Below are 18,315 nucleotides of genomic sequence, written 5' to 3' on the forward strand. Positions count from 1 at the left end.
AAGCAGTTGTGCTAAGAGTTATAATAAAGCTAAGGAATTTTGGCACCCATGTCTGTACCTGATTCCTGTTTGACAAGGCAGCTGTTTTCTGTCCCAAGTATATGAGCAATTCAGATTTGTGTTTTTTGTTTTAAGAGAAGCTATTTTCTTTGTAAATTTAAAGGTAAAAACAATTTTATTTTTCAAAGAACTAACGGATTTTCAAAAATCAGATTATTTTATGGAAAAGGGGGGCTTTCTTTATATTGTTTGACTCTTTGGTACCAAGGTAATAATTGAGTACAGTTTACCTTTTGTGGTTCAGGCATAATACCTGATACTTTTCTGAACATCTTATAGGGAATTTTGTTTTTGATCTGTTTTGCAAGACTGTATTTTATCACTTGTTTGTTCTTTATACCTTTTTTATTACTATTTATTTTCTTGAGTTCATCAGCTTACTGTTTGTATTCCTTTTTTAAAGGAATGTTAAATACAGTTTAACCTACGCTTGTATCCTTTTCTTGATTATACTTCTCTATTAAAATTGCGTATGTTTTGTGTATTACCTAGTTGTTAATTCATTTTGTTTTTAATCCATCAAATATTCATTGAGGACCTTTTCTGTCTGTTAGGCACTAGTTTAGGGCCTTGGATACAGTGGTGAATCCTGGTTATTTTCAATTCCACATTGTGGAGAGGAAATAGAACACCCACTACTGTGTTACTTTATGCATATTCTTTCATTTCATCTATCCAACAACTTTGAGTGGTTTATTATTGTGTTCATCCCTGGATAAGGAAAAGGATGTAGAGAAGGTAACTTGGCCAGATCATGTAGGTAATTGGTTAGGGACTTGCAGATTCAGGATTTAAAACTAGATCAGTCTGACCTTAAAGCTGGTGTTCATTTTTGGTATACTGGGCTCCTTCAGGCATTTTTTAGATTAAATTTTAGTCTCTTATGCCATGAATTCTTTTCAAATATCATTGTGATTTAATAGAGAAGTGTAATGGATTTGAAATCGAAGGGCTGGGTTGAAATCTCAATTTAAAAAAAACCCAGCTGGATGATTTGGGAAAGCACTTATGAAATAGGGTTAATATCTATCTACCTTACTATGTATGTTATAATAATGAAATAAATAATATAAAGTATCTAGCAGAGGACCTAATATTCTGGGAAAAAAATTACTATACTGTGCATCCGTGGTGAATCCATGGTGTTAGAACTGTTCATTTAGAACTATGGAAAAAGGCCTTATCTTTTTTGGCATTCTTGGGGTACCTAAGCAGTTGTTGATAAGATAGCTATAGCTACCATTTTGATAATAGAGACCCTATTTTGGAGCCTTAGATTATCAGCACATTGACTTAGATGGAAAATACCTTCCTGAAGTTACATCGAAGTAAAGAGTTTAGTAATAGGCTCAATTTTTTGGACGTTTTTGAATTGATAATCTTTACTCCAAATGAATTGGTAGTTGAGTGTTCCTTAGCGTTAAAAATAGGGGAAATTCTTACTCTCATAACTTTTCTATATCTCTAAATTCTGTTTTCCTTTAGCTGAAGTGAGTAAACCTCGGAGACAGCAGATTATAAATGTTTCCAAATTTTCAGTAATCCAAGGAAATCACATGTTAGTATACCCCACATAAAATCATGGTCTTACTAATATTTTTGGTTTCTTTAATATACTTTTTTCATCATTAAAGCAACTTTTGAGTCATTTGGTAAGGAGACAAAATGGTGTTATTTCTCAAAAAACTTAATTTGCTAATAAATTTCTAAGGAACAGAAAAGCCATTAAGTTTGGCATAATGTTTATTTATCTGTTTATTTTTCAACTTGCCACTTGCTGCTCATGTACCTACTTTTCCTCTGTATAGCTACAGATGTTTCTCTTATAGTTCCTTTAATTAATTATTGATGTCAGACGCACAGCATAGTAACTTTCTATTCTCTCTTTTCCTTACCTTTATGGAAGATCAGTACCACACTTGCTTTTTTCCAGTCTTCTGGTATCTCTCCAGTTCTTGAATTTTCAAAAATAATTGTAAGTGATTCAATTGTAAGTATGCCCTATACTTCTTTCATTGGATGAAAGCGTATCTGTGATGCATGTCATCTCAAATAGCTAATTGTGAACATAAACTTTCCAAATACTCTTATATTTAATCAAAACAACATTTCTGCAGAGTTTTTATGATTTTATTTATAGGGTGTGTATTTTTCTAATTTTTAAAAATCACCTACTTTTGTCTGGATTTATGCCATTTATTTTTCATTAGGAGTCTTGTTTTCTTTGGTGTTTTTCCCTTGTTAACTTTTTAAGCTGTTATTCCCTTTTACAGTTCTACTACTGTTAACTTATTTTGTTTTCTTGTTATTCTGAACTTTTCTATGAGACTTATGTGGAATAATTTCTGTATTTCTCTCTTCACAACATATTTTTATTATATACTATTTTGTCCTGTATAGGAGGAAGCACTGAGTGTAGGGTACTTAGTCCTTTAAGTTTTTGCTGTGAAATAAGATTTGATATGAAAATGATTACTCATTTGTGAATTTCTTTTTACAGTGTTATTCAGCCATAGCCATTCCTGTTCTGCATTTTTCTTCTCAGTTCCTTAAATTACTCATAACTTTCTTATTTCCTGATTCTGACCTCAAGACCTTAAACCACCTTTTCCCACCTTACCTCCACTATTCATTACTCTTCCTCTGTCAGCAGGAATTACTTTAAAAGCTTTTACTCCTTGCCTCAAAAATTGCCTCTTGTACTGTTTTACTAAGAGTGTCTCTCCAAAGTAGCTACATATGAAGTATAATTCATATGTACTTCAGAAAGTATTAAAGACATCCCTTTTAATACTCTTCTTTTTAATGGCGGTAAAGTATTCAGTTATGTGTATGTATAAAGTATAAATAGTGTTTAATGTCCTGATTAAAGTATTGATAGAAATTCATTTAATTTTGCTGACATTTGTTAGCTTTGAAGTACCTTCTGAGAAAAGTGATGCTGTTCAACATAAGTATTAGAAAGATAGTAGGAAGTACATACAGTTTTGAGGCAGTTTAATATTCTTCTATCATTCTAGATAGTTTTGAAATTCCCCTTAAATTGGGCCAAATGTCTGTCTCTATATATACATATACATATATATATTTAATCTGGATACATAGGTCTTGACTGATACAGAATTATGTGTTACTCTTGACTTCATATACATACTTTAGCTTTCTTTAATTAGCAAATTACTCTTGCAAACTGAGACTGTTTTGTTTTTTAGCATACTCACCACTTAAGTGGGGGTTTTTTTCTTTACATAGATTTCTAATTTTATGGTTTAATTTCTATTGAGTTTCTTCTAGTTTAACTTTTTTACATCACAGACCATTTTATCTCTATTTCTCTATAATAGTCATGTTTAATTTAAACTTTAAATGAATTCATACAGAAATCATCAAGTTAGAACTATGGATCATCAATATAGTAAACTAGGGAGCAGCAACCTCTTTGGTCCCGATTGCCAAAAATGCAACATAACCAGTTGCTACTGCAGGACAAAAGAGAAGGAAAGAAAGGGAGTGAGGGAGTAAAAAAATAGAAGGAGAAAGAGAACAGAAAGGCAGGGGAAATATAGGGAGACGTGGTCATGGAGAAGAGTGGTATCATGGCATCAGCAGTTGCCAGAAGCTACAATCAGTGCAACACACATTCACTCAACAATGAGCTAGCCTGGAGTCGAGGTGCAGGGGTATAGTGCTGAATGAATGGCAGTTCCTGCCCTCGTGGAGTTTATAATCCTTCAGAGAAGTCAATCAATTAAATATTTAATTATGATAAAATGTGATAAGTGTTAGATAAAAAGGCAAGTACAGAGTAGTAGAATGTACATCTGCTTGACTCCCAACTAGCTTGTTCTCAAGAGCTAAGTGTCACCCTAAGAAGTATGAAGTCACACTGTTTTAAAGGGTCTGCCTGTTCTGAGTTCTTTTCAAAGGAAGACAAACCACTCAACATGGTAGAGGACTGTATTCTATTTTTATGACCTGTTTTGAAACAAAATTCCATTAAAAAGGATATGAATATGTATAGTGCCTTGTATCTTAAATGTTTAATGGAAAGAGGAATAGTTATGACTTTAAAGGGATTTTGTGAAATAGTTTATGTTAGGAGGTATTGAGTTCCTTTTCTCTTGAGATACTCAGGTAAAGACTAGATGACTTTAAAGGACATTATAAAAGTAATTTATATGAGTGGGAGGCTGGACTAGGTGGCCTTGATTCTGTGTACTGAGTCACAATATGTAGTGAAAACTTATATTTTCTTCTAGTGTATTATTCTTACAAGACTTGAGAAAACAGTTTAATTACTGTCAGTTGCTCGTCCACGGTAATAATAAATGCATACATGTTATTTTATTGATTTAAGATGGGAAACTATATATGTAGATTTTATTTTAAAGTATACCAAAGACTTATGGGTTACTGTGCAAGGGAGTTTTAGGCCCGTTCTGGGACTTTAAGCTAATAACTGTTGTTACAAACCTCCCATTATACATTACCTAAAGAAAAATGGATTGTTGAGTAGATCTTTGACTTGGATGTTACAACGTGTGGTGTTTTAAGGGTAAAGGACCATTGTAGAAGATGATATCTAGGGGGAGGAAGGTCTGACAAAAGAGCCAAGGTAAGGTTCACATGATTATAGAAACATCAAAGGGTTGTTTTAGACTTAATTTCAGATCTCAGTAATATAAATCTAATTTTTTCCATTTATTTATTGGATTTTTAATCGGATATAGTGACTTGTTCAGAAGGATATATTAATTAGATTTCTGTAGTGGTAGTTCTAAATGGATTCAGAAGAGGGAAAATTCTTGAAGATCACTTTTTCTCATTTAGATCCTTCACCTTTATACTCATTTATGAATATGCCATTGACCTTTTTAGTATTTAGCAAGAACAATGTATTTAGCTGATTTTAACTGGGTTTTATAGTTAAATTATTGATAGTTATGTTATATTGCCCTGTGAAACAAAACAAAAAGCCAAGCAGTCCTTCCAATTTTCCTGTGGTACAGTAACATTGAAAAGAAATCACTCCCTACTTTCTTAGTACAGTACTGTGGTATCTCTGGGATGTGATGGATTTTATCCTTTCTTTTCCACATCTTTTATTATCATACTCTACATTAGTAAATGTTTCTAAAAGGATGTCTTTGGGGTTATCTTTAAGAATGAAGATGTTTAACTACAATTTTATAAATATATCTGGATTTTACTTATATTGCTTATTATGATTTTTCTTTCTTAAACTTTGTTTTTACATGACATCTCTCATTGGAAAGGGGTTTTTCAATACTCATTTCAAGCAGTTTCTCAACATGTATGTAAAAATAAAAAGCAGTTTTTTTGCCTTTGAATTTGAAAAACAAAATGCATTACAAGATTAGTTGTGGACTTAGGTTTTTAATACTTTGATTAAGAATTTGAATTTTAGTTTGGGAAGAACAGCAATAGTATTAGTAGTAATTGACAGTGTTAGTAATTATAGTCTTTAGTAGAGGTCGTAGCTGCCACACTAATAATAGTAGGAGGAGGATGCCTGTATTTGGCAGGTAAGAAAATCGTTTAGAGAGACGCAATATCTTGGTAGTGGCTGAGCTGCAATTAGAAACCAGGTTTGCCAACCCATTGTTTTTTCCATAATACTATACTGTCTCAATCTGATGTTTGAGATCATGGCTGTGAAAGTGCTTTAATAATGATAAAGTGTCAGGCAAAGATGAGGTGTTGGTTTAATATAAAATGAACTCTGGCCTCAGTTGACTAAAATGGGGAATGTGAAATGATCCGCACGTTTTGGCAAAAGGCAGGAGAGATAAAACAATTGAAAGTCAAGTATGGTATGTTGAAGCACTATATTTCACCCATTTAGTACAGAGTTTTGTGGTTGGGTTGTGATTGTGACAGTAGTGGTTCCCGACCCTTATTTCCCTGTTTAACTCCATGACTTCTGGGCATGCAGATATGGCAAGATGATAGCCTTGTTCAATCTCAGACTATTTTGTCTTTTATACTCAAGATTGATGTATTTTTCAGTTAAAGATGATTAAGAACTCAAAACTTTCTTTGGAATAAAGTTAAAACATAGGAATCCCGTGCTCTTGGAACTTAAAATTTTTAGCGTACAAAAAAGTAGGACATGCAAATGCTGGACTGTTAAACTGAGAAATAAGTGGGCCCTCTAAATAAATAAACATTTACACCAACCATGTCCAGAGTGTAGTGTTCATGCCAAGGGTGAAAATGAGTAGGGAACTTAGACAGAAGTGTTGTCACTTTCACTTAGGGAGGACCCTCTTAGAGGAGGTGAGAATTTTGAGTTTTCGTGTTTTTTTAAAAAAAATAAGGGAGGAGGAGGAAAACATCAGAGCTAATGGGGTAGTTTAGGGAACAGGAGAACTAAATAGTGGGAATATGAAGTTGAGATTAAGGGACTGGAGGATTGAACTGAACAAAAAGTAGGAGGGAAACAGGAGGTAATCTAGGTTGTTTTGTATATGTACCTTTAGCTAAATTACTGTTGCTTTGGAGCCCATTATGGGGCTTTTGGGAGAGAAGAAAATGATTCTGAAAAAGCAGGATAAATTCTAATTTGAACAGCAGCATATGTAATTGATGAACAGGGAACAGTGCTAGAAGTTCATGAAGGAGATTGATGTACCACTATTCTTAGAGAATTTAGATAATTTAAATAGACCTATTATTTATGTAAAAGTACTATTTTTAATTTAGAAAAGTGAGATGTCATGTATGAAGGGTGAAGTATCTTTTGTACTATTAGACATTGCTGGGATTTATTGCAGTTTTTTTCCCTCTAGGGTTTGGATTCAGGATTTGTTCCTAGTGTCCAAGACTTTGATAAGAAACTTACAGAGGCTGATGCTTACCTACAAATCTTGATAGAACAGTTAAAGGTATGGCATTTGATTATATATTGAATTTATATAAAGAGCTTGATTTTGAGTAAAAATAGTTGCTTGATGTTACTTTACAACCCTTACTGGTTTTTCAGTAGTTTTTAAGCTAACCTAAACATAATTAGAAGAAAATAAGACAAGATTAGATTCATATTTTGTTTAAAAGTTGTGTGAAACTGGTAAATTTTAAGTGGCTTGATTTCTAAGGCCATTTTTCATTTTGGGGGAGTTGGGGGATTGAGAGAGTTTACTTCTCTACTTCCTTTATCATTATTAAAATTGTCTCCTTCAACTCCCACTTTAAAATTAATTACAAGCAAAGCTCCTGGAAAGAACAAGGAATGTTGATAAACTTGGGTGACAAGGCAGAAAAAACTTACGTTTGAACTGATATTTTAAGTTCTTAAAGTCATATGTTTTCTTTTGCTTGTAATTGTACCAGAGTAATTGATCTTGACTGTTTAAAATAGTTCAATAGAATCTGACTTGATAACAATGCCTTGAAAAAATGCGTGTTATCTTGTATTTTAGTAAACATTAATTATACATTTAATGCATGTATAAACCATCCCTGGAAGAAATATGTTTGCTTTTCTTTGCTTAGTAAATGTGTACTATGTAGTAAAGGCTTGATACTATAATCATTTTTTTCTTAATCCTGTAGCTTTTTGATGACAAAATTCAAAACTGCAAAGATGATGAACAGAGAAAGGTAACTTCTATAATCATGATTTTGACTTTAAAGTTTTTGAAACCAAGAGCCTTTTGGAGAAGTAATAGAAGGACCTCGGTGTTTTGACTACTATAATAGTACTGTTGACCTGTTATGATAGTATGCCATATAGATTTCAAGGGGAGTTTTCTGGTGAATTTCTGGTATGGTTTCATAATTGAACAAAAGAGTAACAGAAAATTTTATTATGATACCCTTTTTGTAAGTACCACCTTTAGGAATAAGTTCTTTCTCTTCAAGTACCATATGTTGAAGATTGAAAGTTATTTTATTAAATTTACATGTGGTCACTTCAGATATTAATAAAGCAACCAGCAAAATTTTCAAAATAAACCAGAAGCCATGCATGAGGGAACAAAATGAATGTTGCTTTAATTATAGTTCCTCCCTTTGGGTTTCTGACAACTACTTTGTAGTTTGAATATTGTTTTCTTTTATCAATTAACATTTTTCTTCTCCTTGACTAGATTTCCTGATGCAGCATCATTTATTTTTTTGCATTTCTGTTAACCATAGCCTTGCATTTGTCTCTTTTACACTTGGTAATAGTAGTAACTCATGTTTAGCTCACCTTCTTAGTTTTGGAATTTAGTCTCATGTCATTTTTTAAACAACTTTGCAAAGTTTAAGGTGATTCTAAAATAAGCATTTTAAAATCACATAGTGAATCCTATAGAGAAAAGAAAAATTGTTTTCAGGTAAGGGATAAGAATGTTTTATATTATTCTTACAAATCTTGAATTGAATCACATGAATTTTATTTGAGGATGTAATCCATAAAATGTCTGAATTTTTTATTTAAATGTTTGATTTAAATTAAAAAGTTTAACCAAAAGCACTCCCCAACCTGCCTGAACTGATTTAGAGTAATGAGTACATTTTGGTAAAATTCTTTAAATGACTAACCAGTAAAAAACAACAACGATACCTCTTTGTGTTTCTGATAATTTCTGTTTAAATTTATTTTTCACAGAAAATTGAAACTCTCAAAGAGACAACAAATGTAAGTTATATGTTTGATAAACTCTGGCTTTGCATTAGAAAGTGCTGTAAAATGTTTCTATTTTAAGCTGCTATTATTAATAAGAGCAGTTGAGTTTTTAATTTTTATGCATTTTTACAAGGGTGTTTAAGAATTGTATTATCATCTAAAGGAATTTAAATGAATAGAATAATCCCTTTAATTGGATTGACTTCGTGTGCCATTTTATCTGTTTCTGGTCTTGTCTGTTTGAGACGCTTGGATAAAATGTTTCATCCATGCACAATGTATATTCTTTTTTATAATTATATATTATATATATTATATATAATATTATATATATAATTATAATTATATATATTATAATATTATAATATAATTAATAATATTGTGATTTGAGTTTTCTGATGTACTGACCTTCTGACATTATATAATGGGCTACTGATAAGATTTGTATTTTGATAAAAGCATTTTAAAAACAGACATGGTAGTATACCAGGTTCACCAATATTTTAATAGGATCCTTTACTCTTGATAATTCCATGAAAGTCTTGAATAGACAGACGTTTTAGGAATTTACATTGGGATTGCCTGCTGACGATCTAAGAATTTGGAAGTTAATCAAATTCACATCACTTTATGTTTGAACTGGTGAAAGACCCTTTAGATGTTATTCAGTATAAATTAACAATTTTTTGGTATTTCCAAACAATTCATAGAATTGCTAATGATAATTTCATTTGACACTATCAGCATGTTAGAACCCAGTGGAAATCCAGAGAGGGTATTTTTTATGTAGAATAGACTTAAACCCTGTATATTTGAACTGACTTTTATATTTTAAGTTTTAGCATTGTATGACCATTTGGGGCAAGATCCTAAAATCAGTGTTTTGTTTTTATAGAGCATGGTAGAATCAATTAAACACTGCATTGTGTTGCTGCAGATCGCTAAAGTAAGTAAATTTTATTTTTGATTACTTTCGTTTAATGGGATTTTAATATATGGCCTTTTTCTTTAATAGCCAAAATACTCAGTTCTGAAATATATTACCTTTCTACTGTAAATTTAAGTTATAGTTTGGCGTTACTGGTGCTATTGAAAAACCATTATGTTTAGATGTTATCTTGCCAGCCTGTGCTTGTTTTTGATAAGGTCATTTGTGATGGTGGCTGGGAAGGAGGGGAGCACATTTGAATGACTCACCCTTTCCATTGTCACTGCTTGAAATAGGGACATACTTTGCAAAACCTTTCACAAAAAAAGTTTTTCTTAGGAAAAAAGGAATTTAAATTTTAGCAGAGTTGGTTTTTTCGTCCATAATGAAGAGTACAATAGAGATGTGTTTTTTTAAATTGTTTTTTACATATTTTTTCTAGTCCTGAACTATTGGGTTGGCCAAAAGTTTCGTTCATTTTTTTCCATAAGATGTCTCTAGTAGCACTTAGTTGTCTTTTAACTTCATTCAGAACAATTTTGTGGGCTTCCCTGGTGGCGCAGTGGTTGAGAGTCCGCCTGCCGATGCAGGGGACATGGGTTCGTGCCCCGGTCCGGGAAGATCCCACATGCCGCGGAGGGGCTGGGCCCGTGAGCCATGGCCGCTGAGCCTGCGCGTCCGGAGCCTGTGCTCTGCAACGGGAGAGGCCACAACAGTGAGAGGCCCGCGTACCGCAAAACAAACAAACAAAAAAACACCCAATTTTGTTAGATTGACGTAACAGCTGTCATATCAGCGTGCGTTTAAAAAAAGACTCATCAAAATTGTTGCATTTTGTGTAGTCATTTTAATATTAAAGATGGAAGAAAAAAAGCAACATTTTCACCATACTGTGCTTTATTATCTCAAGAAAGGTAAAAACACTGCCAAAATGCAAAAAAAGATCTGTGCAGTGTATGGAGAAGGTGCTGTGACTAATCAAACGTGTGTGTCAAAAGTGGTTTGCAAAGTTTTGTGCTAGAGATTTCTTGCTGGACGATGCTCCACAGTCGGGTAGACCAGTTGAAGTTGATAGCGATCAAATCGAGACATTAATTGAGAACACTCAATGTTATACCACGTGGGAGAAAGCCGACATACTCAAAATGTCCAAATCAAGCGGTGAAAATCATTTGCACCAGCTTGGTTATGTTAATCGCGTTGACATTTGGGTTCCACATAACTTAAGCGAAGAAAACCTTCTTGACCATATTTCCGCATGCGATTCTCTACTTAAACGTAATGAAAACATTCTGTTTTTAAAACAAATTTTGACGGGCGATGAGAAGTGGATACTGTACAATAACGTGGAACGGAAGAGATCGTGGGGCAAGCGAAATGAACTACCACCAACCACACCAAAGGCCAGTTTTCATCCAGAGAAGGTGATATTGTGTATATGGTGGGATTGGAAGGGAGTCCTCTATTATGAGCTCCTTGTGGAAAACGAAACGATTCATTCCAACAAGTACTGCTCCCAGTTAGACCAACTGAAAGCAGCACTTGATGAAAAGTGTCCAGAATTAGTCAACAGAAAACACATAATCTTCCATCAGGATAATGCAAGACTGCATGTTGTTTCTTTGATGACCAGGCAAAAACTGTTACAGTTTGGCTGGGAAGTTCTGATTCATCCGCCGTATTCACCAGACATTGCACCTGCGGATTTCCATTTATTTCGGTCTTTCCAAAATTCTCTTAATGGAAAAAATTCCAACTCCCTGGAAGACTGTAAAAGGCACCTGGAACAGTTCTTTGCTCAAAAAGATAAAAAGTTTTGGGAAGATGGAATTATGAAGTTGCCTGAAAAATGGCAGAAGGTAGTGGAAAAAAACGGTGAATATGTTGTTCAATAAAGTTCTCGGTGAAAATGAAAAATGTGTCTTTTATATTTACTTAAAAAACTGAAAAATTTTTGGCCAACCCAATACATTATAAACCACTGCTTTGATTACTGTTCCTTATTCATGGAATAAAAAGATTTTGGATTATTGTGGTTGGTTAACAATTTCATGGATATTGCCTGCTTTTCTGAAAAATTTTGGTGTATTCAACCTAAATATGTACTTTATTGCATGACATTTTGAGAAACAAGAATTTAGTGTTTAATAAGTGTTTATTAAGTGTTTAATAAGTGTTTAATAATTTAGTGTTTAAGTATTAAAAAATGTTTCTTCCATTGACTGTATCTCTGTATTTCTAGCCAGTGGCTAGAAGCAGGTGGGCAGCCAATTCAGCAACCAGTTTTGGAAATGATGTTTGAGTTTTTAATTATTTGGCCTATTTTACTTATTCAATTGCATATATTTGTTTGCCTAATAATGGACACTATTTTCCTAGCATTGTTAATGACACAATAGTATAGAAAAATGCATTTGTGCTTAGATAGTATGGATATTCAGCTTGTAAGTTTAGGGGTGAGGGGAAGTATCATTTTCTTTTGAGGCCAGATTCAGTATTAAAGTGTCAGAACTTAAGGGCCAGATGGTCTGGGTTTGAATCCTTGTTCCACTGCTTGAGCAAGTTCATTTTCTAGGTATTTTTGACCACTATGCCTGATTTCCTATGTATGTGTCTAAATTCTTCCATCTATTTTTGTGGATCAGAATACATTCTAAAGCTTAAGAAGGGAGTATAGGGTTGGAGGCACAGAAGGGGTAAGGGTTATATTTTGGTTTTCTTTACTATGAAATTACATGGGTGGGTTGGGGCCACCTACAGTTACCCAGAAGCTTATATACAGGTAACCAGTAAACTATATTAAGCCCAGTGTGAGTAGATAGGTATTTTAGGGATTCAACAGTGCCTTCTCTAGAAGATTGAGGAAGTAGAAGAGTTGATAGTGTTTAGGCCTATTTGGATCATCTATACAAATCAATCAGGTCTTTAGATAGTTGTAAAACAGGGCAGCCTAGCCTCTTTCAGTAGCTCACCATTTAGCCACCCAACAAGAACATTTTTGATGTTCTGTCTTTGGAATGAGTTACAATTGAAGTTACTAAAACTTCTTTCTAGAAATTTCTACAGTTAAGTCAGTACCTGCTACCTGTCTGTTTTAGCCCAGCTTAATAGACCTGCATTTCAAGGTCCTTCAGAATGGATAACATGGATCAAGTAAATGGAGTTTGGCTTTTTAATTTTTTCCAGAAGGAATTTCATTGTTAAGGCTTTTTATGTACAGATACATCCCTCAAATTATATATATATGTACCCTATATGAACTCTTTGTGTATTTTTAAACAATTTAAATGTAAATCAGACCATGTCACTTGCCTGCTCAAATCCCCTTATTGGTTTCCTACCTCCCTTGGAATGGAATCTAAGTTACTTAACCATAACTTCACGTCATTTGAGCCGTCACTACTCCCTCACCTCACCTTGCTTGATCACACCATTCTAACAACATCGGCCTGTTTTCTTTTTCTCAGGCCAAGCTTTTTCTGCTTCAGGGATTTGTATTTGCTTTCCCCTCTGCCTAGAAGGCATTTCTTCCAGACTTCCAGGGTTCACACCCTCACTTTATTCAAATTTCTATCCACATGAAATCTCTTTGGAGAGATCTTGCTGACCACTCTATCTAAAATAATCTCTACTCTCCCAGTAGTTTCTTTTTCTTCATGGTCTTGCATCCTTAGCCAGATTTACTTGGTATCCTGTTTATTGTCTGTCTATACCTGACTGTAATCTCCATGAGGACTTTGTCTTAGAATGCTTGCACTGCCATAACAAAACACTGCAGACTGAGTGGCTTTAACGACAGAAATTTATTTTCTCACAGTTTTGGAGGCTAGAAGTCCAAGATCAAGGTTCCTGTTGATTTGGTTTCTGGTGAGGACTTTCTTCCTGGCTTGTAGACAGCCACCTTCTCACCATGTCCTTACAGGACCTTTCCTTGGTGGTACACACTGAGAGTGAGCATGAATGAGAGCTCTCTTGTGTCACTTCTTAGAAAGACACTTACTGGATTGGGCCCCCACCCTTAGGACCTTATTTAATCTTAATTTACTTCCTTTACTCCAAATACAGTCACACTGGGGTTAGGGCTTCATTGTCTGCATTGGGGTGGGGGGGCCCACAAACATTCACTCCATAACACCACTGTATCCTCAATGCCTAGAACAGTTGCCTGCCACAAAGTAGGGGCCTGATAAATAATTGTGAATTTTGAATGAATTTTTAACACATAATTTTTAATAGTTGCATGGTTTAGTATTTCCACTATATGTATAATTTTTTAAATTTATCATCCTTATGAATTAATTTTTGCATAATCAGTCAATCTGTGATTAAGATATACAGTTTTTAAATAATAGTGAGAGGCAGCATTACATTTTTGAGTATGGACTTTGGAGCCAGATGGTCTGGGTTTGAATCCTTGTTCCACTGCTTGAGCAAGTTTATTTATCCTCCCTGTGCTTTGGTTTTCTCCTATATAATAGGAATAATAATAGTATCTGTACTCTTGATGATAGTGTGAAACTTAAATGAATTAGTGTTTGTAATGCTCTTAGTACCAAGCATATAATTAGTCCTAAATAATTGTTAAATTAAAAAAACTTTTTATTAGGACATAAATTTTAAAGCCACAGAATGGCATGTTGGTAAAATTTTGAGAGCTTCCATCTAACACTGATGGGAATATAAATTGTTTTAGTTACTTTGGAAGATTATTCTGCCCTGGCAGGTTAATAAGATTTTGGAATCAGCTACTTTTAGAAGATGTATTGTCATCTGAGACCCCACAGGGATGTGGGCCCCCAAAAAAGAAAGAATGTAGCTAATTTGATACCTTTCTTGTTTTGGGTTGATTTAGTTTTAGGTTCTTAGAGGCAGCATGCTATAGGTAGGATTTTAAGCTCCTTCCAGTTTTTTGAGTCTTTGATTTTAATTCTCATTCCCCAAAGCTTCCCACCTGCCTAAATGATTAGTGCATTGGTTCCCAAAGTTTGCTGCACATTAGAATCACCTGGGAATCTTTTAACAATTCTGATGCATGACTCCCATTCCCAGACATTCTTGTAGTTGCTGTGGTGTGTCACCTGGGCATTGGGGTTTTTCAACTCTCAGGTTGATTCTGATGTGTAAGTAGCAAAGTTTGGGCACCACTTGGTTATTGGGATTTTCAGGTAAGCTGTGTTAGCTCAGATGACTTCATTGTTCCTTTGTACCATAGATAGAGACAGCACGGGGAATTGCAGAGGAAATGAGGAGGGGAGGGAGCAGAGTGAAGGTAATCTGGGAGACCCCTGCAGCTGGGGACTTGACCAGTTTTCTTCATTAAGATTAGGTGATATAACCAGATGTCACAACTTACATAAGCAAAGGAAATTAATTTTAATAATGTATTTTATTTAACTCATTATATCCAAAATAATACCATTTCAACATGTAATCAATATGAAAATTCATTCATTAATGAGATACTTCATTTTCTCTCCCTCTCTCCCTCCCCCCACTGCCCCCACCCCACCCCCGCACTAGGTCATCACTATCCTGGGTGTATTTTGCACTTTGAATTAGCCACATTCAGGTGCTCAATAGCAACATGTGACTAGTGGCTTCTAAACTGGACTTCCCAAGTCTAGATTATCGTTTTAGAACAGAGTTGTCTGACCATAGATACTTTTAAACTAGAATGTATGTTTAAGTTATCCTTGGATCCCAGGTTCTCTCCCTAGAATGTTTTTCTGCATAGACTTTTTGTTTATATCAGTATTCATTAATTTCTCATTAGACTTTTTTTAAACCAGGTTTATTGATATATAATTTACATACCATAAAGTTCACTCATTTAAAGTTTATACTTTAGTGGTTTTTAGTATATTTACAGAGTTGTGCGGCCAATCACCATAATATAATTTTAGCACGTTTTTATCACCCCAAAAAGAAACACCATACATATGAAGAAGTCATTCCCTATACCTCTCTCCCTCACTTACCCTTGCCCCTGCCTTTCCTCCAATCCCTGGCAACTACTAATCTATTTTCTGTCTCTAGACTTGCCTATTCTAGACATTTCATATATTTAGGATCATACAATATGTGGTATTTTGTGACTGGCTTCTTTCACTTAGCATAATGTTTTCAAGGTTAGTCCATGTTGTAGCATGTATCCGGACTTAATTCTTTTTTATTGCTGAATAATATTCCTTTGAATGATATACCACATTTTGTTTATCCATTCATCAGTTGATGAACATTTGGGTTGGTTTCTTTTTCTTTTTTTTTCTTTTTTTTTTTCGGTACGCAGACCTCCCACTGTTGTGGCCTCTCCCATTGTGGAGCACAGGCTCCAGACATGCAGGCTCAGCGGCCATGGCTCACGGGCCCAGCCGCTCCGCGACATGTGGGATCTTCCCGGACCGGGGCATGAACCCATGTCCCCTGCATCGGCAGGTGGACTCTCAACCACTGCACCACCAGGGAAGGCCTGTTTTCATTTTTTGACCATTATGAATAATGCTGCTATGAACACTTGCATATGATGTTTTTGTGGGGGGACGCATGTTTTCATTTCTCTTAAGTGTATACCTAGGAGTGGAGTTACTGGGTAACATGGTAACTCTATGTTTAACTTTTTGAAAAACTGCTAAACTACTTTTCAAAGCAGCTGCACATAACATTTCCACTCATAATGTGTAAGGGTTCTTTTTTTTTTAACATCTTTATTGGAGTATAATTGCTTTACAATGTTGTGTTAGTTTCTGCTGTATAACGAACTGAATCAGCTATACGTATACATATATCCCCACATCCCCTCCCTCTTGCGTCTCCCTCCCTCCCACCCTCCCTATCCCACCCCTCTAGGTGGTCACAAAGCACCAAGCTGATCTCCCTGTGCCATGTGGCTGCTTCCCACTAGCTACCTGTTTTACGTTTGGTAGTGTATATACGTCCATGCCACTCTCTCCCTTCATCCCAGCTTCCCCTTCCCCCTGCCCACGCCCTCAAGTCCATCCTCTACGTCTTGTGTAAGGGTTCTATTTGCCCCACATCCTCACCAGCATTCGTGATTGTCTTTCTGATTATAGCCATTCTAGTGGTTTTCATTTGCATTTCTTCTGGAGAAATGTCTATTCACATTCTTTGCCCTTATTTTATTTATTTATTTATTTTTAAGTCTTTATTGAATTTGTCACAACATTGCCTCTGCTTCATACCTTGGCCTCCTGGCCGCAGGGCATGTGGGATCTCAGCTCGCTGACCAGGGATCGCACCCACACCCCCACACTGGACCGCCAGGGAAGTGCCATGTCCATTTTTCTAGTTGGGGTTTTTAATCTTACTATTGAGTTGTAGGAGTGATTTTATATATTCTGGATACAAGCCGTATCAGATATATGACTTGCAGATTTTTCTTCAAGTCTGTGGGTTGTCTTTTTACTTTCTTGATAGTGTCCTGAGAAGCATGCATATTTTAAATTTTGATGAAATCCAGTTTATCAGTCTTCTATTGCTTTTGCCTTTGGTGGCTTTCCTGAGAAATCGTTGCCTAATCCTAAACAACAAAGATTTATTCCTGTATTTTCTTTCAAGAGTTTTGTAGTTTTTGCTCTTACATTTAATTTAATGTATGGTCCACTTTGAGTTAATCTTTGTGGTGTGAGGTATAGATCCAGGTTCATTTTTTGGCATGTGGTTATCCAGTTGTCCCAGTCCCGTTTGTTGAATCTCATCAAACTTGAATTAGAAATTTTCTTTCATCACCATAGCATATTTATTTTTTATTTCATGTAATAAGTACATGTATAGGTCCATAATTAAGAGAGCTTTCATTAGACTACATTGCCTTATTAGAAAGATAGGAATATATTTCATGTATCTTACTGGTAGGCATGGTTTTAAAATACCGAAGTCTATAATTCTGGTCAAAAGTCTTCTCAAATTATGTTGTACTGATGTTTTTGTTACTATCATATTTCCAGATCTCAGTCATGCTTGTTTGTTCAAAGAAGAGAGAATAGCCATTGTGTTAAGGAATGAGGGACTTGTAACCAGATAAACATATGTTATAATCTAAGTGGGAAGTAGCATTAGACCCTTTCTTTATTTAATTAACATAATTCAAATTGAAATCAGTTGGATCTCTGGTTTAGTAGTACTTGAGATTTAGCTTTAGCTGACCCTGATAAAAGGCAACTTGCGGTTTACTTACAAAACAAAAACAATAAAAAGTTTTAAAAAGAAAGATGGAGGGGGGGATGAGTGTAATACGCCTTTTAAAATAAGAGAACAAAATTCCTGAAGTTCATGATGGGAATGGATTGGTAGTAAGGCATTTAATAGTGTGGGTTTGTCTAGATTTGACTCTGCCTTAAAAGATAAACCACAGCAGTAACAAAAATAATAAACCCTGACTTAAAATACCCTGTAGATAGCATGTATTATTAATTGAGAATATTTTATGGGAAAAATTGTCAGATATTTAAGTTTATTTTTTCTTCCAGTTTTATTGAGACATAATAGACAGCACTGTGTAAGCTTAAAGTGTATAACGATTTGACTTACTACATCATGAAATGATTATCACAGTAGGTTTAGTGAACATCCATTATGTCCTATAAATACAAAATCAAAGAAATAGAAAAGAAATTTTTGTCCTGTGATGAGAACTCTTAGGATTTACTCTCTTAACCACTTTCATATATAACAC

The 18,315-nt window shown here is 34.7% G+C and overlaps 1 protein-coding gene across 6 annotated transcripts in view; it reads left to right on the top strand.

Annotated features, from left to right (window-relative positions):
• Window positions 1-18,315, top strand: part of OSBPL9 (oxysterol binding protein like 9) — a 169,202-nt gene that overhangs the window by 117,485 nt on the left and 33,402 nt on the right. For 5 of the 6 annotated variants that reach the window (XM_079901738.1, XM_079901739.1, XM_079901742.1 and 2 more), the window contains 4 exons: window positions 6,873-6,968; window positions 7,636-7,683; window positions 8,678-8,707; window positions 9,591-9,641. In XM_079901738.1, the coding sequence (XP_079757864.1) occupies window positions 6,873-6,968; window positions 7,636-7,683; window positions 8,678-8,707; window positions 9,591-9,641 (225 nt within the window). Of the gene's footprint in view, window positions 1-1,966; window positions 2,051-6,872; window positions 6,969-7,635; window positions 7,684-8,677; window positions 8,708-9,590; window positions 9,642-18,315 lie in introns of all 6 variants that reach the window. The other variant, XM_079901743.1, reaches the window with a different exon arrangement.

The sequence above is a fragment of the Stenella coeruleoalba genome (assembly GCF_951394435.1).
Source record: "Stenella coeruleoalba genome assembly, chromosome: 1".
Classification (NCBI taxonomy): Eukaryota; Metazoa; Chordata; class Mammalia; order Artiodactyla; family Delphinidae; genus Stenella; species Stenella coeruleoalba.